The sequence below is a fragment of the Oncorhynchus gorbuscha genome, linkage group LG21 (assembly GCF_021184085.1).
Source record: "Oncorhynchus gorbuscha isolate QuinsamMale2020 ecotype Even-year linkage group LG21, OgorEven_v1.0, whole genome shotgun sequence".
Taxonomy (NCBI): domain Eukaryota; kingdom Metazoa; phylum Chordata; class Actinopteri; order Salmoniformes; family Salmonidae; genus Oncorhynchus; species Oncorhynchus gorbuscha.
In genome coordinates this window covers 31,256,055-31,282,337 of record NC_060193.1, presented here as the reverse complement: position 1 = coordinate 31,282,337, position 26,283 = coordinate 31,256,055, and the positions used below count along the sequence as shown (strand labels likewise).

At 42.1% G+C, this 26,283-nt stretch overlaps 1 protein-coding gene across 3 annotated transcripts in view; it reads right to left on the bottom strand.

Moving 5' to 3' along the window:
- Positions 1 to 21,461, bottom strand: part of LOC124007683 (recombining binding protein suppressor of hairless) — a 107,394-nt gene extending 85,933 nt beyond the window's left edge. Inside the window, exon 1 of one of the 3 annotated variants that reach the window (XM_046318370.1) lies at positions 21,300 to 21,461. In XM_046318370.1, coding sequence (XP_046174326.1) covers positions 21,300 to 21,319 — 20 coding nt within the window. In that variant the 5' untranslated portion in view covers positions 21,320 to 21,461. The remainder of the gene's footprint in view (positions 1 to 21,299) is intronic. The other 2 variants (XM_046318372.1, XM_046318373.1) reach the window with 2 other exon arrangements.
- Positions 21,462 to 26,283: the final 4,822 nt, after the last annotated feature.

The following is a 26,283-nucleotide window of genomic DNA, read 5'->3' as shown; positions in this document are numbered from 1 at the left end:
ATCTTGGATACGAAGACAGCAAAGACAACTATGTAGCTAGCTAACACTACACTAATCAAGTCGTTCAGTTGAGTGTAATAGTTTCTACAGTGCTGCTATTCGGTAGACAGTGGACGTTTGCTAGCTGGCTAGCTGCTGGGCAGATAGCAGTGTAGACTACGTTAGGACGACGAAATACGAAGTTGCAATAGAAGTGCTGACTGTTTCACTTTGTTGTCCTCTTTCTTTTCCTTTTTCTTCTGTCCTTCTTTTGTCCTTATTTTGTCTTCCTTTCTTCTGTTAACTAGATATTTTTTGTTGTTATTCTTTGTAAGCTAGCTAGCTTCTTCCAGGAGAGTCCCTAGCAACTGCTTAGCAACAAGTAAACAATTCTGCTAGCAATTCACCTAGCTAAGATAACTGTACAATTTTATGAAAAAAATAGTTAATTTTTCAAAAGCCTGTCTTGTTTAGTTTGTTCCTTGTTTTGTCTTCTATTGAGTCTTGCAGTTTTCTCTTGATTTTTTCGATGTACTTCACTCTAAAAAAAAGTGTTTGTTGGTGTTTGTGTTTGTTTGCTTGTGGGAAAAGTGGAAACCAAGACAAGTCGCCCATGGGCATACACTACCCGCAGGTAGACTTTGTTAAATACACTAGTTAGAACTGGGCGGACCACCCACTGTATTTTTGGTTAGTTAGTTAGCTATTGTTAAAGTAGGCTAGTCTAGCTTAGGGGTGTTTTTGAATACTTATTGTTTCTTTCCTTGGGTCCAGCTCAGCCCCTTTTTCTGCTCCCCCCATTACCATGTGTTTATTAATAAACCTTGAGTTTGATGGTAGATTTCAGTTGTCCTGGATATTTCGTTGTCACTTTTACTTTGTCACAATTATAATTTGCATGAGTTATGTTACGGGTCTCACTACCATCCCCCCTAGACTGTCGGGCCAAAAGGGATTTGTAACATAAGTGGGGGCTCATCCGGAATCTGTCATAACTGACACCCATGCCGCTCATGTAGATTGTGATGGTGGTATAGTTCAGTGTTGAGCGTTATAGCTGAAGTAGCATTAGTGTTTGCTATTTTCGTTGGCTCTTGTGAAGTAGTTAAGATGGCTACTTTTGATATGAAATCCTTTTTGGATAATCCTTCGTGGGAGGTTTTTGACAAATGTCGTAGAGTTGACTTAATGACCGTGGCTGACTATTATTCAATATTGATTCCGCAGAGTTTAGTTAAGGCGGAGGTTAAACAGCTAGTGTTAAATGTATTGTTGGAAGAGCAGGTGCTTGTTTTACCGCTGCCTGAGCCTACTACCCCTGTAGGGGATGTTGCTGCTCCTGTAAGCCCATTGGTGTCTGAGAATGAGGGCGAGGCTAAAGCTCCAGTCACATTGTCCCGTTTTGATCCACTCTCCCCACTGTCAAACGGTGATGCCAGGAGGGATGTCCGTTTAGCACAGTTCCAACTGGAGGCGGAAGAGAGCCCAAATTAGGCGAGAGACTCTCCAGTTGGAGATGTGTAAAATTGAGGCAGAAAAAGAACGGGAACAGCGGCAGGTGACATTTAAAATGCGCCAGATGGAACTAGAGGCAGAGATAGCGAGGCTATCCTTCATTCCTACTGTCACTGTTAGTGAGTCGTCCTCACCTGCTGTGTCCTCAAACACGTTTGACATTAGTAGGCAGATTTCCTTAGTACCTTTGTTCAGAGAGTCGGAGGTTGACTCCTATTTTTGTGTATTTGAGCGTATAGCCGTAGCATTGAAATGGCCTGAAGAGGTATGGTGTCTATTACTTCAGTGTAAATTAACTGGTAAAGCCCAAGAGGTTTTGTCAGCGCTACCTCTGGAGGACAGTTTGGATTATGAAGTGGTCAAAGCTACTGTTCTACGTGCCTATGAGCTTGTGCCTGAGGCATACCGACAGAGATTTAAGTCTCATAGAAAGTCTTCTAGTAAGACTTATGTGGAATTTGCTAGAGACAAGGGAAATCTGTTTGATAAATGACATGCTGCTAGTAAGGTAACTGATTTCAACTCTCTCCGGGAGTTAATCTTGTTGGAAGAGTTTAAAAATTGCTTACCCGAACGCATTGTAGTTTACCTAAACGAACAGAAAGTATCCTCCCTGGCAGAAGAGTCTGTGTTGGCAGACGAGTTTGTGTTGGCGCACAAGAGTGCGTTTTCGGCTCATACTGAGAGTAGAGCCACTGAGTGACCAGCAGTAGTATATCAAGCACGCCAGAAGAATGCGCGTTCCTGTTTCTATTGTCATAAAGTGGGACATATGATTAATGATTGCTTCCTGCTTAAACGCAAACAAGGGATGCCTCTTCGTGCCAAGCCACCAACAGGTGTTGCTCTAATTCGTACGGTTGTGAGGTCTGCAACAAAACAGGTGCCTCAGGGTAACTGCAGTTTGAAAATCTCAGTCCCCGACCGCAGTTATGAACAATTAATTTCCGAGGGGTTTGTGTCCCTAACGAATGACGAAGCGTCTCAGCGTCTGGTTAAAATCCTTAGAGATACTGGTGCGCGCAGTCGTTTATATTGTTTGATGTGTTGCCCTTATCTGACGATACATACTGTGGTTCCAGTGTGTTACTGCAGGGTATTGAAATGGGTTTTGTCCCAGTGCCATTGCACTTGGTGAAAGTACACTGAGTTAATCAGTGGAATACTCAGAGTGGGGGTACGTCCTAAGTTGCCAGTGAAAGGTGTGACCTTTATAAATGGGTAACGATATTGCCGGAGGAAAGGTAGTACCCGTATTGAAAGTATTGGATAAAAGTGACCACTCTCTCTCGAATGAACTGGCACAGAGTTATCCACATGTGTTCCCCGCTTGTGCTGTCACTCGTGCTCAGGCACTACAAGAGGGTGACGTGATAGATTTGTCGAACACTGTTTTGTTCAAAGAGTATGATCAAGAGGATGGATTGTGTGATACCTCTGAGAAGCTGATCACCTCTGACAAACAGCCCAGGAAAGAACGTTGAACTTATTGCTGATGCAATACAGTTACCAGTGAGTAGCTGATTGCTAACCAAAAGGTTGACAACAAGCTTGCTAAATGTTTTTCTAGTGTTGTCTCCTTGGAAGATGTAAAGAAGAAGAACGTGGCTTACTTCATTGATGGTAATCTCCTCATGCGTAAATGGAAATCCCATGTTGACGCGTGTGGAGATTGGAATGCTGTTTACCAAATAGTGATTCCTACAGCCTTTCGACAAAATGTATTATCCCTTGCTCATGATCACCAGTGGTCTGGTCATTTAGGAATCAAAGACTTATGATCGGATCCTTCGACATTTATTTTGGCCGGGTTTAAAACAAGATGTGGCTCAGTTCTGTCAGACATGCCACACATGTCAGATAACAGGAAAACCAAATCAGGTTATTCCTCCCGCTCCTCTTTGTCCCATACCTGTCATAGGTGAACCATTCGAGCATGTGGTGGTTGATTGTGTCGGACCATTACCGAAGAAAAAAAATCGGGTAACCAGTTTTTGTTAACGATAATGTGTATGGCTACAAGATACCCGAGGCCATTCCTCTGCGAAGGATTACAGCCCCGGTAGTGAGTAAAGCCTTAATAAAATTCTTCACGACATTCAGGTTACCGAAGGTGGTACAAAGCGATCAAGGTACCAATTTCCTGTCCAAGCTCTTCAAGCAGGTGTTAAAACCACTATCAATTACGCACCGTGTGTCAAGCGCCTATCACCCAGAGTCTCAGGGTGCGCTTGAAAGATGGCATCAGACACTTAAGTCTATGCTACGTAAATATTGTTTGGAATCTGAGAAAGAATGGGATGAAGGAATTCCTCTAGTTTTGTTTGCTGCTCGTGAAACTGTGCAGGAGTCCCTAGGTTTCAGCTCGGCTGAACTAGTGTTTGGTCACACAGTGAGAGGACCAATGAAAGTCTTTAAAATAATAGTTCTTGTCCCAAGAGTTGTGTAACAGAGATGAGAATGTGTTGGACTACGTTAGTCGCTTTTGTGAGCGCCTACACCAAGCTTGTGCTCTCGCAAAGGAAGCCCTGTCTTCCTCACAGAGGAGCATGAAAAGACACTATGATAAAGAGGCTGTTTCTCGTCCACTACAGACAGGTGACGAAGTACTGGTGTTATTACCTGTTCCAGGATCTTCACTGTCAGCTCATTTCTCTGGTCCTTATTTAATTGAAAAGAAAATAAGTGAAACTGACTATCTGCTTCAAACTCCTGATAGACAACACCAATCTCATGTGTGTCACATTAACATGTTGAAAGCATACCACACCCGACCCATCACACAGTTAGATAGTTGTGAGGCTACTACGCATATCATATCTTCTGGGCCCGAGTAGCAGGCAGTTTAATTTGGGCATGCTTTTCATCCAAAATTCCGAATTCCGAACCCTAGGGGGCAGCAGGTAAGGAGAAGTATATCTTTAATCCCATGCATAACAGTTGTCTTTTCATCAACATTTATGATGAGTATTTCTGTAAATTGACATAGCTCTCTGCACTTTCACCAGATGTTTTGGAGGCAAAACATAATCTTTGTTTACATTGGCGTGTTTTTGAACTTTATCGAACAAAACATACATGTATTGTGTAACATGAAGTCCTATGAGTGCCATCTGAAGAAGATCATCAAAAGGTTAGTGATTCATTTCTCTATTTCTGCAACTCCTCTCTTTGGCTGGAAAAGGCTGGTTTTTGTGACTTTGTACTGACAATCGCATGATGTGCTTTCGTAGTAAAGCTTTTTTGAAATCGGACACTGTGGTGGGATAAACAAGTTTATCTTTAAAATGGTGTATAATACATGTATGTTTGAGGAATTTTAATTATGAGATTTCTGTTTTGAATTTGGTGCCCTGCAATTTCACTGGATGTTGGTCAGGTGGGACGTTAGAGTCCCTAGAGAGGGAGGTTAAAAACTGCTAGACTTTCTCGCAGCTTCATGACTACATTTGAGAAATTCTCTCTAAAATTCAGCTGCATCTACATCCTGATCTAAGCCCCCCGGTCTTTACAGATACTTGCATGTGTCGGGCACAGAGATGAGGTAGTCATTCAAAAATCAGGCCACTTTTGTGACATTTTTACTCCTGAACTTATTTAGGCTTGCCATAACAAAACGGGTCGAATTTCAGCTTTTCATTTTTAATTAATTCGAAGAAGAAATGAAAAACACAGTTTCACTTTGACAATTATGGGGTATTGCGTTTATAAGCCCAATCATTGCGCAACAATTATGAACGCAATCGCGTGTTAAAAACATTTGATGGCCACATTTAAAAAGACCTACTATACAGAACAAAAATATGAATGCAGCAATTTCAACAATTTTACTGATTTACAGTTCATATAGGGAAATCAGTAAATAAATAAATAAAATAAATGAGGACTAATCTATGGACTTCACTTGACTGGGCAGGGGCGCAACCGTGGGTGGCCTGAGAGGGCATATGCCCACCCCCTTGGGAGTCAGGCCCACCCACTGGAGAGCCAGGCCCAGCCAATCAGAATGAGTTTTTCCCCACAGAAGGGCTTTATTACAGACAGAAATACTTTTCAGTTTCATCAGATGTCCGGATGGCTGTTTTCAGATGATCCCACAACTGAAGAAGCTGGATGTGGAGGTCCTGGGCTGGCGTGGTTACACGTGGTCTGCGGTTGTGAGGCCGGTTAGACGTACTGCCAAACTCTGTAAAATTGTGTTGGGGGCAGCTTATGATAGAGAAATTAACATTACATTCTCTAACAACAGCTCTGGTGGGCATTCCTGCAGTCAGCATGCCAATTGCACGCTCCCTCAAAACCTGAGCCATCTGTGGCATTGTGTTGTGTGACAACTGCACATTTTAGAGTGGTATTTTATTGTCCCAAGCACAAGGTGCACGTGTGTATGGATCACGCTGTTTATTCCACTTCTTGCTATGCCACAGCTGTCAGGTGGGTGGATTATTTTAGCAAAAGAGAAAATGTTCACTAACAGGGAAGTAAACAAATGTGTGCAAAAAAATTGAGATGAATAAGCTTTTTGTATATATGGATACATTCTGGTATCTTTTATTTCAGCTCATGAAACATGGGACAAACACTTTACATGTTGCGTTTATATTTTAGTTCAGTATATTTTTATTTCTCAACTGGTAATTGAAGCGCGCTTCCCATTCGCCATTCATGTGCCACGGTAACGGTAAGCAGGCTTCAGTGCATCACACACCATTTTGCAATATGAGCTGGAGGCAGTATGCACTTTGAAAACATACACTTAATTGTGTGAAACAAACATCCATTTCTATCAACATGGAGGCAAATATTTTATAAAGACTTCCATATGCCATTGACACATGTAGCCCATTTCTTTACGGTTCAAAAAGTTTATTTGAAAACCTGTTGTTGTCCAGTAGCGAAAGGAACAAACCTAATCATATTAGTAACCCATGCATGTTTAGATCTCAGATCTTTCAAAATATCCAATGGATATTTTCATTTGTCACATGAAACCACTCCCATGCACTGTGCACTTGACAACAGTTTTTCCCCGCTAATTGCATTATGGATGGAACATTTGCGCATAGTATTGCCGTGTGTGCATTTTTGCGCTTATAAATGAAGAAATAATTGTTTTTCAACATTTTAAGCTAAACATTCTTATCTCAATGCTTTTTAAAGGATATTTTGATGTAGCCCTACTGGTTATATGAATTTGAGATCCATCTTCCCACAACTGTCACAGAGTCTGTTTGGAATAGGCTATTTATTTCTCGCACAGAACGACAAGCTGACCAATAGAACTTTTCTACTATGGGGGAAAGTTGACTGACACGGTGATTTTGCTGTTTGTTACTCGTCTTGTCGGCTGAGGAAAAGTATATGTGGACGGTTATTTTAACATCTTAAAAGTGTGCATAAGAATTCGGTAAGAAGGACGCACGCCACTGCATTGTTCTTTTTACATGAATTACCATAATCTAAAATGTGATTTCTGTCATTCTGAGCACCCTGGGTGGAAGCCCTAATCAGGTTACTCACCCAATGCACATGGGTCCGGAAATTTGTTATTAAAACGCTGCCGTCCGACGCCACATTTTCTTAACGGAAACCCTGTTGTGTACATGTCTGAATCTCTGCATGTGTGTTTCTCTGGAAGTGGAGACACTCTCAGTCACGCTTGAGCTGCAAGCACAGCCTCACCACGCTGCGATGCTCCCTACTCTACTGGGGTCCCATCTCTGAATCACATCGCTTTGATTCTCCCCTTTTTATATTCTTTCTTTTTATAAAATGCATCATCCTTGCAGACAACCTCCCAAACAGAGTGGGCTGGAGACTGATGTCTGAGAGTATAAAGGAGGAAAGTTTAGACAATCTATTCAGAGTGAAGTGGCAAGGTCTCTGAGGAGGATTCACTGATAATATTTTATCCTGCACTGCAGTTTTTTCTGCCGCCAAGTCAGTGTCCATGGGTGGACTATGGGGTTCTTGGTTAGGAAAATGGAGAGGATTTTTCCCATATGTTTTCTGTCCCATATGTCGGCCACTGGTCTGAATCAGTGCTGCGGCCTGTGTATTTGTGTTAAGGCCATGTGTGACTCATCCTCATGAGTGGAATCCTCACAGGGTATATATTCTACCACTTCAACTAGCTCTAGTAGCTGTGCACTACCCTAAACAATAATAGGTCCAACTAGCTAGTATGATGAGAACCACAGAATACTAGGGCCTACCAGCTATTATGATAAGAACCACAGAATACTAGGGCCTACCAGCTAGTAGGATGAGAACCACAGAATACTTGGAAGTTGTCCTTGTGAAATGTATACAAATGTAGGTTACAGGGCTACAATAAACAGAGTACGCATGTCATTTCTCAAAGAGAGACTATTTCTCTCTCTCGCCATCTCACTCACCCTGTCCATCATTGTCTACCATCATTGTCCACCGCCTTCACTTGAGTCACTTCCCTTTCTGGGACGTACGTGCAATGACAAACTCAACCCGCGCACACACATACACACAACTAAAATGGGCCTCTAACAGTTTGGGTTGTGTGACAGAAGTGCTCTGCTCAGTGGTAGCTGTCAGGAAGAGAGAAAGAGAGTGGGGCCATCCATAGAATAGTTGATGTTCTGCTTTTCCCTGCAATCTCAATGACCTTCTCTTTCTATTGCCATTCCCCTCTTTTGCTCTCCATCTCTCCCCTTCTCTGATGACTCAATGACAAAAGGAGAGAAAAGGGGGGATAAAGGGAAACGGGGGTCGGAGTGTATAGAACAACACTCCAATCCCAACCAACCCCTTTAGGACCCTGGCTGTGACTGTTTTAGATTGTGGGACTGATGTGAATCATCATAATTAAATCAGCTAAGTTCCTATGTAAAAGATAGTCAAGTATTCAGTGAACCAATTGAAAGCTACGGTCTGAACCAGACCAGCAAAGAGCAACCCTCTGGTCATTAATAACCTCAACTAACCACTGCTGATCGTGGACTTCAGGAGACAGCAGAGGGAGCACGCCCCAATCCACATCGGCGTACACATCACTGCCAATCTGAAATAGTCCACCCACTCAGACATTGTGGTGAAGAATGCGCAACAGCGTCTCTTCAACTTCAGGAGACCCTCACAAATTTGTACAGATGCACCATTGAACTTAGTCACTAGCCGGCTACCATCCGGTTACACAACCCTGCACCTTAGAGGCTGCTGCCCTATGTACATAGACATGGAATCACAAGTCACTTTAAGAATGGAACACTGGTCACTTTAATAATGTTTACAGTGGGCGGCAGGTGCCTAGAGGTTAGAGCGTTGGGCAGTAACCGGAAGGTTACCGGGCGCCATAGACGTGGATGTTGATTAAGGCAGCCCCCAAGCACCTCTCTGATTCAGAGGGGTTGGGTTAAATGCGGAAGACACATTTCAGTTGAAAACATTTAGTTTTCCATCCGGTTTTACTCATTTCATATGTATATACTGTATTCTAGTCAATACCACTCCGACATTGCTCATCCTAATGTTTATATTTTTCTTAATTCCATTTTACTTTGAGAGGTATGTGTCTTGTTAGATATTACTGCACTGTTGGAGAAGGAACAAACATTTCGCTACACCCGCAATAACATCTGTGAAATATGTGTACAGTACAAGTCAAAGGTTTTTACACACCTACTCATTCAAAGATCTTTATTCTTACTATTTTCTACATTGTAAACTATGAAATAACACATATGGAGTCATGTAGTAACCAAAGAAAATGTTAAACAAGTCGAAATAGATTGTAGATTCCTCAAAGTAGCCACCCTTTGCCTTGATTGACAGCTTTGCACACTCTTGGCATTCTCTCAACCAGCATCACCTGGAATGCTTTTCCAACAGTCTTGGAGTTCCCATTCTAAATAAATCACAGACCGTGTCACCAGCAAAACAACCCCACACCATCACACCACCTCCTCCATGCTTCACGGTGGGAACCACATATGCGGTGATCATCTGTTCACCTACTCAGCGACTCACAAAGACACGCCGGATGGAACCAGACATCTCAAATTTTGACTCATCAGACCAGAGTTCAACCGGTCTAATGCCGATTGCTCGTTTCTTGGCCCAAGCAAGTCTCTTCTTATTATTGTTGTCCTTTGGTAGTGGTTTCTTTGCAGCAATTTGACCATGAAGGCCTGATTTACGCAGTCTCCTCTGAACAGTTGATGTTGAGATGTGTCTGTCACTTTAACTCTGAAGCCTTTATTTGGGCTGCAATTTCTGAGGATGGTAACTCATATAAATCAAAATAGATTCATTTTTTTACCCCTTTTTCTTCCCAATTTCATGGTATCCAATTGGTAGTTACAGTCTTGCCCCGTCACTGCAACTCCCGTAAGGACTCGGGAGAGGAGAAGGTCGAGAGCGGTGCGTCCCCACGAAACACGACCCAGCCAAGCCACACTGCCCGCTTAACCCAGAAGCCAAAGTCTCTTTGCTTATTTGAGCTGTTCTTGCCATAATATGGTCTTGGTATTCTACCAAATAGGGCCATCTTCTGTGTAGCACCACTACCTTGTCACAACACAACTGATTGGCTAAAACACAATAAGAAGGAAAGAATAATAAGAAGGAAAGAAATTCCACAAATTAACTTTTAAAACAACACATATTAATTTAAATGAGAGAATGCCAAGAGTGTACAAAGCTATCATCAAAACCCCTAGAATGAGTACGACCAGAAGTCCCCACAAGAATATTAAACAAACATTTTACCAACTGGGGACATTTTATTAGTCCCCACGAGGTCAAATGCTATTTCTAGGGGGTTTACGGTTAAGGTTAGAATGACATTAAGGGTAAGGGTTAGGTTCTTGGGTTAAGGTTAGGGTTAAAGTACATGTTAGGGGATAGGAAAAATAGGATTTTGAATGGCACTGAATTCTGTTCCCCCACGAGGTTAGCTGTACAAGTCTGTGTGTGTGTCAGTGACAGAAACGGAAGTACAAGAGAGAGAAGTCAGAAATTATGAGAAACCTTAGCAACCTTTAGCCCACATGTGTGTTTATCTGCAGGCTGCTGTGTGTATGTTAGCGATGCGGCGCTTGGCACTGAGTTTGTCACCTCTAGCCCACTGTCTGGTTTCATTGTTGTTATTGTCATGGTAGGAGGAAAAATAATAAGGTTTCATTCTTGCTACCCAGTTCCCCTTTGTCAAGTCTCTGTCTTTCCTCTTTAGTCTGGACTGATGTGGTGTTGTTAACTGGAAAGTAAGGGACCCTGCTTTCTAAAGATCAACTGTATGTTGCTGGTGCCATCTCTGACTCCAAGGAGCTTCAACTACTCCACCTCTCACACGCTCTCCACCTCTCACACACACACACACACACACACACACACACACACACACACACACACACACACACACACACACACACACACACACACACACACACACACACACACACACACACACACACACACACACACACACACACACACACACACACACACACACACACACACACACACACACACACAAGCCCTTGGGGTAACACAATGTGTGTGTGTGTCTGTCTGTGCGTGCGTCTGGCCCTTGCCACTCGCCATGATGCCACAGTCTAATATTAGCTTCTCAGACAGAAAAGGGTGACAGAGGAAGCAGTGAATGTAAAAAGCAGGACTAGTGAAAGAGAATCGTTAACTAGATGGCTGTAGTAGCAGGTTCTCAATCTCCTCCTAGCCACGGTTGTGTTGCAGACATCAAAATTGTCTTGCTAATTTTGTGGCAGTACTAGCATCATATCATGGTTTGTATAATGATGGCATGGTGTAGGCTATACCAATGTGTCTCTGATATGCTTCATCTGTCACTAGGAGGTGGTTTCTTGCCAATTGCCACTCCTTGTTCTTCAGATGGGCGAGCATGGCAGTTGGGGATGATGACTGATGGGGCTTTCCCCCTTTTTAGTGACCACAGAGTCAGGAAACCCATTTTAACTTCCCAATCCGAAAGACGTCACCCTACACAGGGAAATTGTCCCATTCACTGCCCTGGGGCATTAAAAAAAATTATAATTAGACCAGAGGAAAGAGTGCCTCCTACTGGCGAACCAAAACCAATTCTAGGAGCATCTGGTCTCTCATCGAGGGACCGACCATGACCAATCCTGCTTAGCTTCAGAGGCAAGCCAGCAGTGGGATGCAGGCTGGTATGCTGCTGGCATACAACACTCCTATCCCAACCAACCCTAATGTAAACTCTAACACCTAGGAAAGGAAACCAACTCCCAAAGGCTAAAAGATGCCTTCTCTTCAGATTCAAAAACACCAGTCCGAGAAGACGCAGACTTTTGACAAACTGGTGGTGAGTAAACCATCAATCACAATCTAAAATCCATTGAGGTCCAAAAAGAACACATACAAACAAAAACAAGAAGCCTTTTATCCGGGGCCAAAAGAATCAGAGAACGAAGCATTTCTTTCTAAACAGACACTCTCCCTGCTAGGGTCTCTTGGTAGCTTCAAGCAATTATTAATGTCTCATAAACCAGCACATGGCAGAACTATTTTCCTCCTATTAAAATAATATTTGTCCAAAAAAACAAATCCACTTTTCTCATCCTGGGGATTCCTGCCCCCACTCTTTTCACAAGAAACACACTGGAGCAAAGAGCAAAAAAAAAAAGTCAATATCATTCACGGTGAATTCAACCCGGTTTTTCTCTCAGTATGTGCTGTAAAAGATTGCAAAACATGGCATGATTCTGGGATGGTTGGAGAGGTTAAATTAAACCAAGCATGCAGACAGACAGGGGATCACTACGTGTTTTCTGAATGAAACATCCTGAAACATGACGGTGGGTCGGAAAATGCTGACGCCGGTAGAAACACGTCTGGTTCCCTTGGCAATGCTGTAATTGCTACCAACAGCAACAGGACCAGGAGGGGAGGGTGGAGGAAACTCTCTAGGCTAAGAGGAGAGAGAGGGGGGCACTGCAAAACAGTACTTTCTGTGCTCTCCCTTTCCCTCACTCTTGGAGAGTAGATTATCAATGGAAGGGATTTGTCTGCCATTGAAATCCTTGGTAGGCCATTTTTGGAGTTGTAAAAATGCGTTCAGTGTAAACTTAAAAACGACTAAAACCAGACAAAAGTATGAAGAAAAGATAATTGACCTAGAGTTGAAGTCGGAAGTTTACATACACCTTAGCCAAGTACATTTAAACTCAGTTTTTCACAATTCCGGACATTTAATCCTAGTAAAAATTCCCTGTCTTAGGTAAGTTAGGATCACCACTATTTTAAAAAAGTGAAATGTCAGAATAATAGTAGACTGATTTCTTTCAGTTTTTATTTCATCACATTCCCAGTGGCAGAAGTTTACATACACTCAATTTGTATTTAGTAGCATTGCCTTTTAAATTGGTTAACTTGGGTCAAACGTTTCAGGTAGCCTTCCACAAGATTCCCACAATAAGTTAGAGGGGAATTTTGGCCCATTCCTCCTGACAGAGCTGGTGTAAATGAGTCAGGTTTGTAGGCCTCCTTGCTCACACACGCTTTTTTCAGTTCTGCCCACACATTTCCTATAGGATTGAGGTCAGGGCTTTGTGATAGCCACTCCAATACCTTGACTTTGTTGTCCTCAAGCCATTTTGCCACAACTTTGGAAGCATGCTTGGGGGTCATTGTCCATTTGGAAGACCCATTTGCGGCCAAGCTTTAACTTCCTGACTGATGTCTTGAGATGTTGCTTCAATATATCCACATAAATTTCCCTCATGACACCATCTATTTTGTGAAGTGCACTAGTCCTTCCTTCACCAAAGCACCCCCACAACATGATGCTTCCACCCTTGTGCTTCACGGTTGAGATGGTGTTCTTCGGCTTGCAAGCCTCCCCCTTTTTCCTCCAAAACATAGCGATGGTCATTATGGCCAAACAGTTCTATTTTTGTTTCATCAGACCAGAGGACATTTCTCAAAGTACGATCTTTGTCCCCATGTGCAGTTGCAAACCGTAGTCTGGCTTTTTTTATGGCGGTTTTGGCGGTTTTCTTTCTTGCTGAGCGGCCTTTTAGGTTATGTCGATATAGGACACGTTTTACTGTGGATATAGATACGTTTGTACCTGTTTCCTCCAGCATATTCACAAGATCCTTTGCTGTTATTCTGGGATTGTTTTGCACTTTTTGCACCAAAGTACGTTCATCTCTAGGAGACAGAAACGTCTCCTTCTTGAGCGGTATGACGGCTGAGTGGTCTCATGGTGTTTATACTTGCGTACAGATGAACTTGGTACCTTCAGGCGTTTGGAAATTGCTCCCAAGGATGAACCAGACTTGTGGAGGACTATCATTTGTTTCTGAGGTCTTGGCTGATTTCTTTTGATTTTCCCATGATGTCAAGCAAAGAGGTACTGAGTTTGAAGGTAGGCCTTTAAATAAATCCACAGGTACACCTTCAATTGACTTAAATGATGTCAATTTGCCTATCAGAAGCTTCTAAAGCCATGACATACTTTTCTGCAATTTTCCAAGCTGTTTAAAGCCAGTCAACTTAATGTATGTAAACTTTTGACCCACTGGAATTGTGATACAGTGAATAATAAGATAAATAATCTGTCTGTAAACAATTGTTGGAAAATGACTTGTGTCATGCATAAAGGATATGTAGTAATCGACTTGCAAAAATTATAGTTTGTTAACAAGAAATTTGTGGAGTGGTTGAAAAACGAGTTTAATGACTCCAACCTAAGTGTATGTAAACTTCCGACTTCAACTGTACTTATATTTTTATAATATAATCTTTGAGAACTAACATATCACCAAAATAAAAGCTAGACAGTTGGTCCATACTTGCGAACATAAGCAACCATTTAAATTTAAAAACAGGTTCTCCTACACAAAATGCATATCAGCCAATTACATGTATTTCACTGACTGGTCAAATTGCGCTCTGTGAAAAATGCCTAGTGGCACATAATTGTCGCAGATTGTGGCAAGGGTTCGAATCTCAAGAGTCCTCCCTTTGAAAAGTGAAATTACATGTATTGTGTTAGTGTGTTGAAAAGGGACGCCTTCAGCCAACATCTTGAAAATGAAGATTATGAATGAAATGAATAAGGAGTTACCACTCTTCAGCCTTGCAAACAAAACTCACTGCTATTGCCTATTAATCATATTGCATAGGCTATATTACATAGACGTGTACACAAACATAGGCCTACAAGAGTTAGATTTTTTTTATAACTATCTGTTTAGTCATGCGTGTTATTTCCACTGTTCACCGATGACTTGGATGTCGATTAAGGCAGAAATGCGGAAGACACATTTCAGTTGAAGGCATTTAGTTGTACAACTGACTGGTATCCCCTTTTCCCTTTATTTTACTTGAGGACGACGAGCATTAAAGTGTAGAATAGGATTATAGTTTGCACTCTCGTTATCACCCTACAGATGACATTATTGCAGTTATTTTAAAGAAGTTTAATTGCAAGTATGGAGGACTGGAATTGACAGTCTAGGAAGACACTTGGCTGTCACAGAGCTCCACGGCGGGTGTCATTATACCCATAAAACCTAGCGGTCAATAAGGGAAATGGTTCCAATTGTTTTTCCACCATTCATTTCTCCCATAGGGGATTTTAAGATGAGGGCTGTGTTTCATGTAGGCTTACCCTGGAATGAGGTTTGGATTAACCATTAAAAATTAATTCCCCTTTTTGACCGCTAGGTTTTATGGATATTAATGACTCATACTGTGGTACTCTATTAGTATGTTCTTATTTAGGCCTACACTTAAATGCAGGCTTACAATGTTTAATAGGCTATGCATTATTATAATCATCCACTTCGTGACATGCGTTTTGAATCAAGTATCAAGGACAGGCAATGAACAGTTTTTTTTCTCAACAAAAAAGCTTGATGCGAGGGGGGCTCGAACCCACTGTTAAAGTGCACCATCAATTTCGAGTCAACCGCTTCAGCAGTGTGTGCCACCTTGAAGCGATGATAGCCTACCTGACTGCTGTTTGACAAATCCATTTATTTTCTTTATGACGTACGATAAACTAGAAGTTCTTGTTTTTTTTCTACAAAAGCATATGGATGTGTGTAAAACAGATCAACAAAAAAATAGATTGTCATATATGCAAAAACATGAAAATGTTATCTAACATTAGAAATGCCAATGGTTGGTGGATATATAGTCTAAGATATTTGATAGGCTGTGGAAGAATGTGCCAGAATATAATCAGTGCCACCTGTTGAGGTTAGCATGGGGCTAACGTATGCCATGTTATCTGATGGGACAAACTACAATTTAGAGTTCTGGCATGTGGAAGTTGGCTGACATTCATTTTGTGCCGGAGAACCTGTTTAAATATAAATGGTTGCTTATGTTCGCAAGATGGACCCAATGAATTTAGCAGTATTGACTTTTATTTTATGTTATTATGTTTGAGAAAAAGAGCACAGCATTAGCAATGTCAAAAAAAGCATAGAATTGCAGGAAATGTACTTTAAAATGGCAAAATGTTCTTTTAACTCCATTGCAGAATATGTAGTATCGCAGGAAATGGCAAAATGTGTAGAATTGCAGGAATTTTGATTTAAAACTTTGCTTAATTTTTTTTTAATGTCTCTACACTACCCAGATGGGGGGCCTCTTAAAATGTCTCTAAAATTCAGCCGTGGTGACGGGCCGCCGTGCCCATTACCACGTCCCCTGCCACGCTCACCACCTAAGCCCTTTTTCTGATCCAGAAGAAAAGTTGAATGCCAAGGCCAACAACAACACAGGGAACTTGGGCTTCGATGTGATGGTGTTTTCAAAACCACACTGGCTTATTTGCATCGAGAATGCTTCTGTCTCATCCTTCTTGAAACAATAACACGTTTTAGCCCGAGAGATAAAGTGAAAGGTTATTTGGAATACATTCCAAGCTCATGAAGCAAATAATGCGTTCTCACTTGGGTTTAGAGACAGGGCTCTTTCGTATAAAGAATCCAATCATTGCCTGGTGACGGTAAGGGAATAACATTGTAACTCTGGCCCCCTCAGGCTTTTGGGAATTAGGAAATGCACCGCCAACTCGAAAAGTTTATTAAAATACATGACCAATAAAGAAAACCCCTTATGTAAAATTGTGATATTCCGTGGCTTTCCTCTTCCACTAGCATGTGGCAGAGGACCAAGTCTGGGGAATGCCAAGCCAAATTACAAAAAAATGGCCTTTTCATCTGCTGTAGTTCAGAGAGCGAGGTTGAGAGCGGGAGAGAGGTTGAGACAGTCAGATAAATAATTTTTAAAAATAGGTAGTGTAGTAGGGAAGCATGTCACAACGCCATCCAACAAGTTGACTGTTCCATGGTGGCAAATAGGCTTCAGGGAACATCACACTGAAATTAAGTCACAGCCCCTTTTCAAATCAACAGCGTGAACCCTACAAGTGAAGCAAACTGCACGTTCTACATTGGCTTCCATATTCAATAATCTTACCCCGACTTTGAAGATGTTTTACTGTGTCTGAATGTGGGGCACGTCTCTTCAGTAACACAATAGCTCGCAGGTCCTGAGGTGACACACAGATCTGGGTTTTACGAGCTTGTATCTCCTCCCTCATTAACCTATCTGTCAATGCCCTGGCTCAGGTACAAGGAGGAGGTGAGGCGGGGAGTGTGCGTGTGTGTCGGGTGGAATGAAATCGGCAGACCCTTTTAACTCTACCCCAGCCCTCTGCCACCAAAAAGGTCACTGCTTCCACATCTGCTCCTCTCTCTCTCATAATGGGGAAAGGGAGAAGAGGACCCTGGGGACCGCTTCCCCTCTACACACAGAAAACACACAAACTCTAGGGCTGTGATGGAAAAACTATTGTGGTATCGGTATCATAGCAAAAATGAAAATTCAAAGCAGACCAAACTATTTGGTCCTTTAAAAACCTGCTGTATGTAAAATATTGTGTGCTATAGCTTGGAAAATAAATGTATGTGACTCTGGGTTGAATGATAACATAATAGTGCTGAGCAAAACTGCACTGTTGGTTAGGGGCTCGTAAAAAAGCATTTCACTGTAAGGTCTACTACACCGGTTGTATTCAGCGCATGTGACTAATACAATTTTGAGGTCGGTTTGGTTTCAGTTAGATTTAAAAAATAAATTAAAAATCTTAGATATGTTTTTATACATTAAATGCACTACGCAGGTTGAACGCTGTAACACAGAATAAAATCAAGTCTAATGATGGTAGTGTGTGCCCATTACAGCTTATCATTTATTCACATTTCTTTAAAAAATGTTTTATTTGATGACTATTTAATTCTAAGCCATCAGCTCATCTCTATAGAGCTGCTGCCTATGTTGTCTGACAAAAATCACAATTTTAGTAGTTCTTCAAGAGTAAAAAAAGGCATACTTTTACAACTGCTGAATATCAACCATCAATCACTTAGCTCATGTATTTTCAGGCTCGCGAAGCAACTGCTTTCTATCCCTCTCGATCATGCATTCTCTCATCTCTCAGTCTCCGTGTTTGCTCCACACAAGTTTAAACAGGTGCAAAATGGATTATGGTCATTGTAGTTAATTAACACTTTCTGCACCTGTTGGAAACTACAACTCCCTACGACATCACACAGTTCAGTTTTGATCTGAAGAAAAACGAACAAAATGCACTTCAAATAATTGAACCGATGTCGGTTAAAAAATAACCAACATTTCGGTTAATCATGCAGCACTAAAAACATGTTTGTTTCCAAAATTAAGGCTGTTTTCCTAAAGTTAAATCCGCTTCATGTTTTGTTTCCTTGCCACGATACTAATGAGTATCGCCAAACTGGTATCGTCCTGGCCCTGACACACTCCTTATTCCAGGGAACTCACACACACCAAATTACTAAAATGTAAATGTACGTGCATTTGGAAGACACTCTTATCCAGAGCAACTTACAGGCGCAATTATGGTTAAGTGCTCAAGGGTACACACACAGTGGCTCACACGCCTCTGTCCCTCACAAGCAGGCTTAATGGTGTAATTACACGGACGAAAAGAGGCCCGGCTCTGTCTCGACTGAGTCGTCCCGCTGTACACCTTTGGGTAAAAGTGGGAGGGCATAACATTTCGTTTTCTTTTTTTTGTTATATCCAATAGCTTTACCCAGGGGCCATGTAGAGGCAGCATTGTGTTGAAATAAGTGATTCATGCTTTTATCATCCCAGGTGATGCCCAGATTGTCTACCCGTGAACAGTAGTTCTTTCAGCTAGGGCTGCTAGGCTCACTGGTATCAGGCACACTTTCTGAGGGGGAAAAAAAGATTATACAGCAACACTCTCATTCCTGTTTTTCTAACATTCAGAGAGCTGTGTTGAGGAGATATGGTAGGCTGCAGGTTGGCTAGTCTTATCACTGCTCTGTGACAGCTCAAATATGAATTCCTGCTATTTTTTATATTTATGTTAGACAAAACTATGGTCCTTTTCCTTGGGATTTATTTTTGCACTGAAGAGACATCCATTGACTAAATGCTCCACTATTTCTCTTACAAAAACAAGAGATCACATAAAATGCCACATGACACTATTTAGGCTAAACTAAGCTGAAAGGGCGAGAAAGAGCTCAGACATACAAACCATCTTAACATACTTAAGCCAGAGACAGACGGTCAATCTTATCAAGCATTTTCAGCAAACCTCTAGAATGTGCTCATGTTTTACATTTATAATTGCTCACTAACTCAAACAGACACTGCTTGAATTTGTCCTATAGGAACACAGATTTTTCTTTCCCATTGCAAAACGTTATGCTACAGTGTGCCCTACTACAGAGTTCAGAGTACTGCCCTCTCAGCTCTGCACCAGTGCGCCCTGCCTCAACCACAACTCCCAGCCAACTCTCAGAGGGGGCCATGGCTGTCAGACCTGACCCTGAGTGGGGTTGTGGGGGCACTGGGCTGTGGACAGGCCGGCTGGGATGTGGGCTCCCTCTCTCCCTCTCTCCCTCCCTAGCCTCCAGCCATTGACGCGGTCGTGCCCGGCCACATGCTAATAAAGATCCCTTATGGCACTCTAATTCTGTTTAAACCGCTAGTCTCACTCCCCCTCCTCCCTCTATCCTGGCAGAAGAAAAAGCACACAGCTCGGGTAGATATCATCTGGACAGGTGGCCAGCCACCCAGACCCGACCCACCTGCCCCCTCTCTCTCTCTCCAAACAGAAATCAGCTCAGGTCTGCTGGAAAGCCCCAAATGAGCACACACATTACCTACCCTCGACACCCACCCTCCCTCCACACGCAACTCTCCTCCAAAAAGCCCAGCTAATGTCTGTCCCCCACTGAGCTATCTGTGGGGACTACTGACTTCAGATTACCCCCCCAAAAAACGTGTGTTTGGCTAATGTGCACGCACACCATCGAAATTATAGGACTGTTTTGGGAATTGGAGAAATATCCATAGACCGGATAGATAATGCAAATGCTATGCTGCTACTAGTTTACAATACATAAAAGTAACAATACTACTTACTGCATCATAAGAGCATTGAAAACTTGGAAAATGTGGCTCTAGAATAGTAGACATTAGGCAAGCTTTGACTTTACTACTTCCCAGGCAATTCTAAAGTCTAGTGACAGATAAATGAAATGGGCTTCATTTAGCCTATATTTCTCTTCTTCAAATAATTACCACGTCTCTTATCTCCCAATTGCACAATTAGCTACAATCAAAGAAATTGGGCTAAGCCCATGGAACTGACGAATATTTAGGAAGATAGAAAGTCTGAGGGATAATTTAGCTCGTTGCCTCCAGCAGCAAAATAAAGGGTATTTAAACAGATTAGTTGGCTGCCTTTTTTAAGATTGCCTTTCATTAATGTGAGTAGCTTCAACGTAGTGAATTATCAACAGTAACTTGCTAAACCATCTCTATTTCATCAAGTAGCTTATCAACCTTGGACAGAGGCATCTCATTTCACGTATATTTTTGTAGCGTTTTGGATTTCAGTGGCTCGCGCTGGCTATCTGACGTTTATCTGAAGCCATAAAGACAAAAGAGAGCAAAAATGACATGTATACAAATCCTCACAACGTCATGCTTTTTTTATAACTTTCGTTTAGAGGGTTATAGAAGGTAGAATTAGATCAATTACATGTCCTTAGTATAATGTGTCTGCAACACGGACGGAGAAGCTCGGGGCTGTTTCGTCAACACCACTTTATATTAGTACATTTACGCATGGCAAAACATATGCTTACAGTTCTCAGACGTCTGCAAGTGTATTAACCAACAATCGAGCGAGAAATATCCAGTCAGTTAACGTTAGCCAGCTAACACCACAGAGACGAGTCGAACATAATCGAACGATGCCTTGCTTGACAAAGGCGAAGCCACAACGTGTTTCAGACTGTGGAACTGTAGATTACATTGCAACATGGTTATACGGCGAACACATACATATTGTGGGATATATAGTTGAATAATATGACCTAAACATAGACAAAAAAACGGCAGTTGAATTTTTTCCCAGTCCATACTGATTGTGCTCGTCTGGTTTGAAAAAGGACCTCTGAAAGCTAGCAGTAGCGAGCTAGCTCGACCCCCAGAACACTGCACGGCAGTGCAGCAACAGTCAGTACAGTGAAGTAGTCAAAGGAAAACACACAATACATTCAGACAAAGAAAATGCTTTCCCAGACTGAAAACAAATGGCCACAAACATCCACATTTGCTCGGCTATATATGCTCGAACAGAAGCGACCAATTATCTTTCAAAAAAACTTAAATTCACTTTAACTCCAATAGCTACAACCACCAGCCCTGAATCTCAGACTTACCCTGTCACAACAGGCGCCATCTTCCACAAACTCTCACCAAAACTCCAACACTCGCGATATCCTTTCTCCCCAGACCAACAATCCGCCGAGACAACAGAAGCAGACTGGCGATGTAGGGACTAGGGAGACGGAGAGAAACGGGGCGGGAGAGGAGTACAGAAAAGAGGGGGAGGCGGCAGGTTGCTAGAGAGAGTGAGAGAAAAGGGCAGACGCCACAACAACAGGCGTGGGAAACTTTAGACATCACGCGATACCAGGAAAACTCTCACCATAGACAAGCATGGAGGGAGCATCGTCCTATCGCGAGATGTGCGCGGAGTAGAGTTGCTTATTTTATGGGCTGAAATAGTATTCCCATGTGTTTACCGGGTGATAAATTACAGCACTGATCTGAACATAGTTTGGCACGGAATTCTGCACAATGTTGTGAGGAAGCCTGCATTTTCCCAGGCCCACACAAGATTATTTTGAATGTATTGAGTCTGTGTCTCTTGGATGTTTGAAACATTCATTTCAACCAGCTGAAAGATTTCAGACAAAACTGGCTGTGCATAGTCTGGCTGTGCAGAGATTCCTTTCTCTAAAGCAAGGTTAGGTAAGGTACTATATATACCACTAAAATAGGTCCTAAAGATCAGATGTCATGGTCAAATGACAGTGTAATCAGTGGCGATTTTAGCATGTAAATCTTGGTGGGCCAACAACAAAAATATGGGATGCATGCCAGCAAAGCCACTACACAACACTAAACAATACATTAATTATACTATAACGGTGACAAACGGTGCCCACAAACTGTTAGGACCTACATAAATCTGTTCCAACAGTCGTCCCAACGCCCAACCACTGCGACACCTGGCTTTCAGCAAAGCCTTGTCTGGCATTGAAACAGTACATTCAGCCTCATTTACTGCCTTTAAAAAAAACACAGCTGATATTGCTGACTTGCTTAAACAAATGTGGTTTCTACTGATAATTGAGATGTACAAAATTAGTCATAAGGGGACAAAAAGCAGGTAAGAGGCAATCCGTAATTTCGATTAAGACATTAGTGAGCAAGCCACGATACAGTTGAATTCGGAAGTTTACATACACCATAGCCAAATACATTTAAACTCAGTTTCACAATTACTGATATTTAATCCTAAAAAAATGCCCTGTCTTAGGTCAGTTACGTCACCACTTTATTTTAAGAATGTGAAATGTCAGAATAGTAGAGAATTATTTCAGCTTTTATTTCTTTTATCACATTCCCAGTGGGTCAGAAGTTTACATGCACTCAATTAGTATTTGATAGCATTGCCTTTAAATTGTTTAACTTGGGTCGAACGTTTCAGGTAGCCCATTCCTCCTGACAGAACTGGTGTAACTGAGTCAGGTTTGTAGGCCTCCTTGCTCGCACACACTTTTTCATTTCTGCCCACAAATGTTCAATAGGATTGAGGTCAGGGCTTTGTGATGGCCACTCCAATACCTTGACTTTGTGGCCCTTAAGGCATTTTGCCACAACTTTGGAAGTATGCTTGGGGTCATTGTCCATTTGGAAGACCCATTTGCAACCAAGCTTTAACTTCCTAACTGATGTCTTGAGATGTTGCTTCAATATATCCACATAATTTTACTTCCTCATGATGCCATCTATTTTGTGAAGTGCACCAGTACCTCCGGCAGCAAAGCACCCCCACAACATGATGCTGCCAGCCCGTGCTTCATGGTTGGGATGGTGTTATTCGGCTTGCAAGCCTCCCCCTTTAACCAACAATAAATAATGATGGTCATTATGGCCAAACAGTTTGATTTTTGTTTCATCAGACCAGAAAAAAGTATGATCTTTGTCCCCATGTGCAGTGTAGTGGAAATTTCCTGTATTTACCAAATCATGAGAGCAAACCACACAAGTCAGAGTTATCATAAAGTCCATCTTTAATTATATGAGCTCCATCACAACCCTGTGACTCTCAGATCAATTCAGTGTATATAAATGAATTCTTTGGGTCCTTACAAAACAGTTCTTAGTATCATTTATAGCCAAGACACACCCATCTCAACTCACATGACAAATAACAACAGATCTTAGGAACATTACAAAAAATAGACATTCTAATGACATCTCACATAAGCATGAAATAAAATAAATAAAACCATTTTATTTATAAATGTTACCTAAATAATTCTGATTCTGCCACGACAGCAGTTGCAATCCGTAGTCTGGCATTTTTTTTTATGGCGGTTTTGGAGCAGTGGCTTCTTCCTTGCTGAGCGGCCTTTCAGGTTGTCGATATCGGACTTGTTTTACTGTGGATATAGATACTTTGGTACCTGTTTCCTCCAGCATCTTCACAAGGTCCTTTGCTGTTGTTCTGGGATTGATTTGCACTTTTTGCACCAAACTACATCCATCTCGAAGAGACAGAACACATCTCCTTCCTGAGCGGTATGACGGCTGCCATGGTGTTTATACTTGCATACAATTGTTTGTACAGATGAACGTGGCACCGTCAGGCGTTTGTAAATTGCTCCAAAGGATGAATCAGACTTTTGATTTCTTTTGATTTTTTTCCCATGATGTCAAGCAAAGAGGCACTGAGTTTGAAAGTTGGCCTTGAAACATTCACAGGTACACCTTCAATTGACTCAAATTATGTCAATTAGCCTATCAGAAGCTTCTAAAGCCATGACATAATTTTCTGGACTTTTCCAAGCTGTTTAAAGGCACAGTCAACTTAGTGTATGTAAACTTCTGACCCACAGGAATTGTGATACAGTGAATTATAAGTTAAATAATCTTTCTGTAAACAATTGTTTGGAAAAATTACTTTCATGCACAAAGTAGATGTCCTAACCAACTTGCCAAAATAATAGTTTGTTAACAAGACATTTGTGGAGTGGTTGAAAAACAAGTTTTAATGACTCCAACCTAAGTGTATGTAAACTTCCGACTTCAACTGAAAATAACTATTTGTTCAGCACTTTTGAAATGTACAGCGACAGAATTCAGAACATGGGCCGTTCTTAGTGTTCTCCCTGTACACCACGTCAGAACCATAGGATAAATAAAGGGGGAATATAAACAGACAATGAAAGCTCTTACAATCTTCAATCATTTAATTTCTCTAAAACAGGTTATAGGCTACATGTGCACCACCAAGTTAGAACAGTAGGCAAAATTATGAGGTGAAAGGGTGAGGCACATTGAATGCTGTTAGGGTCTTTGTGTGTCAAAATGCGTTAAAAAAGCTTTTCATTTAACAAGTCAAATAACACAATTCTGTTATAGAATGTTGTGTGTGCTGAATTTGCACGTGCAAGACAAGCGCCACCACTACTATCAGTAGCACTGTCAAAGCTGTACAAATACCGCATTGGTGAAAATAGACCAAATTATTAGGGTGAGGCACAGGGGCTACTAACAGTTTACTACACAACATACACTTAGTATTACTTTCTTAGCTAGGGTATTCTTGAACTCTCTTTGTGAAAGTGGCGCGGCGGTCCTTTGTGGGCAAATTTTGTCATCAGTCTGGCATTCTCTGGATTTATGGTGGGAACTCAGAGAAAAAAAGACTCATCCACTCCATTGAATAGCAGGCTAATGTTAGTGGTTACTTTGCAATGCTTGCAGTTGCCACTGATTCCTTCCAAACGACTCATTGTTGAATTTCCGATTTCCAACTTGTTGTAATCTTTATGTCCAATGGCCGATGAGCACCGATACGTTTTATCTATACTTTCTCTTCCTTATTTCACTTCATTACAATCAATCAAATGTATTTATAAAGCCCTTCTTACATCAGCTGATGTCACAAAGTGCTGTACAGAAACCCAGCCTAAAACCCCAAACAGCAAGCAATGCAGGTGTAGAAGCACAGTGGCTAGGAAAAACTCCCTAGAAAGGCAAGAACCTAGGAAGAAGCCGAGAGAGGAACCAGACTATGAGGGGTGGCCAGTGCTCTTCTGGCTGTGCCGGGTGGAGATTATAACAGAACATGACCAAGATGTTCATAGATGACCAGCAGGGTCAAATAATAATAATCAGTGGTTGTCGAGGGTGCAACAGGTCAGCATCTCAGGAGTAAATGTCAGTTGGCTTTTTATAGCCGATCATTCAAAGTATCTCTACCTCTCCTGCTGTCTCTAGAGAGATGAAAACAGCAGGTCTGGGACAGGTAGCACGTCCGGTGAACAGGTCAAAGTTCCATAGCCGCAGGCAGAACAGTTGAAACTGGAGCAGCAGCATGGCCAGGTGGACTGGGGACAGCAAGGAGTCATCAGGCCAGGTGGTCCTGAGGCATGGTCCTAGGGCTCAGGTCCTCAGAGAGAAAGAAAGAAAGAAAGAAAGAGAATTAGAGAGAGCATACTTAAATTCACACAGGACACCGGATAAGACAGAAGTACTCCAGATATAACAGACTGACCCTAGCCCCCCGACACAAACTACTGCAGCATAAATACTGGAGGCTGAGACAGGAGGGGTCAGGAGACACTGTGGCCCCGTCTGACGATATCCCCGGACAGGGCAAAACTTTGCCTTAAGCACAGCCCCAAAACCACTAGAGGGATTTTTTTCAACCACCTACTTACCATCCTGAGAAACGGCCGAGTATAGCCCACGAAGATCACCGCGACACCACGGCACAAGGTTGCCGCTTGCTATAGACCACCTTCTGCCCCCATCTGTGCCCTGGACACCATATGTGAATTCATTGCCCCCCATCTATCTTCAAAGCTCGTGCTGTTAGGTGACCTAAACTGGGACTTGCTTAACACCCCGGCCATCCTACAATCTAAGCTTGATGCCCTCAATCTCACACAAATTTATCAATGAACCTACCAGGTACAACCCCAAATCCATCAACACGGGCACCCTCAAAGATATCATCCTAACCAACTTGCCCTCCAAATACACCTCTGCTGTCTTTAACCAGGATCTCAGCAATCACTGCCTCATTGCCTGTGTCCGTAATGGGTCTGCGGTCAAACGACT